This window comes from Odontomachus brunneus, unplaced genomic scaffold (genome assembly GCF_010583005.1).
Source record: "Odontomachus brunneus isolate Ranch 3 - 2012 unplaced genomic scaffold, Obru_v1 Obru_scaffold_253, whole genome shotgun sequence".
In the NCBI taxonomy this organism is placed as follows: Eukaryota; Metazoa; Arthropoda; class Insecta; order Hymenoptera; family Formicidae; genus Odontomachus; species Odontomachus brunneus.
The window spans coordinates 151,365-152,008 of NW_022639703.1; the positions used below are offsets into that span (position 1 = coordinate 151,365).

The 644-nt window shown below is 46.4% G+C and overlaps 1 protein-coding gene across 1 annotated transcript in view; it reads left to right on the forward strand.

The window, feature by feature from the left end:
• LOC116852735 (leukocyte tyrosine kinase receptor-like) overlaps positions 1 to 644 on the forward strand; it is a 360,643-nt gene that overhangs the window by 119,126 nt on the left and 240,873 nt on the right. Inside the window, exons 7-8 of the mRNA XM_032833366.1 lie at positions 105 to 261; positions 330 to 521. Coding sequence (XP_032689257.1) covers positions 105 to 261; positions 330 to 521 — 349 coding nt within the window. The remainder of the gene's footprint in view (positions 1 to 104; positions 262 to 329; positions 522 to 644) is intronic.

Below are 644 nucleotides of genomic sequence, written 5' to 3' on the forward strand. Positions count from 1 at the left end.
CTCTCTCTCTCTCTCTCTCTCTCTCTCTCTCTCTCTCTCTCTCTTTCTTTCTCTCTTCCTCTCTTTGTCATGTGACTTTAACATAAATCTATGAACTATCGTAGTTAAAGGCAAATGGCGAATTGGAACCTATCATGATCGCTGGTGGCGGTGGTGGTTTGGGATCTGGTCAGTTTAAGGATGACGGATTGCAGCATGGACGCGGTCCCATTTCTGGAGAAAGATTCCTACCTTTTTCGCATGAGATTGTCGAAGGCACAGGTAACAGATAAGGATGCGAATTAAAACGAGATAATATAGATTTGAACAACGTTTATTTCTTTTCGTAGGCGGACCCGGAGCAAGCTGGAACGGTCAGTGGACCAACGATTCGGATCATCAAAGTGCTGCGGGGACGTCATTGGTTCATGGTGGCTTGGGAGGACTCGGTTGTGAGCCGGGGGAGCAAGGACACAGTAACGGGGGTTTCGGCGGAGGTGGCGGCGGTTGTCAGACCGGTGGTGGCGGTGGTGGTTATATTGGTAAAAAATAAAAAAATGATTCTAATAATAACTTATTGTATGCATGTATTAAAGAAGGTTGTAGCGCCATTCTCTTCAATCAGAGAGAGAGAGAGAGAGAGAGAGAGAGAGAGAGAGAGAGAG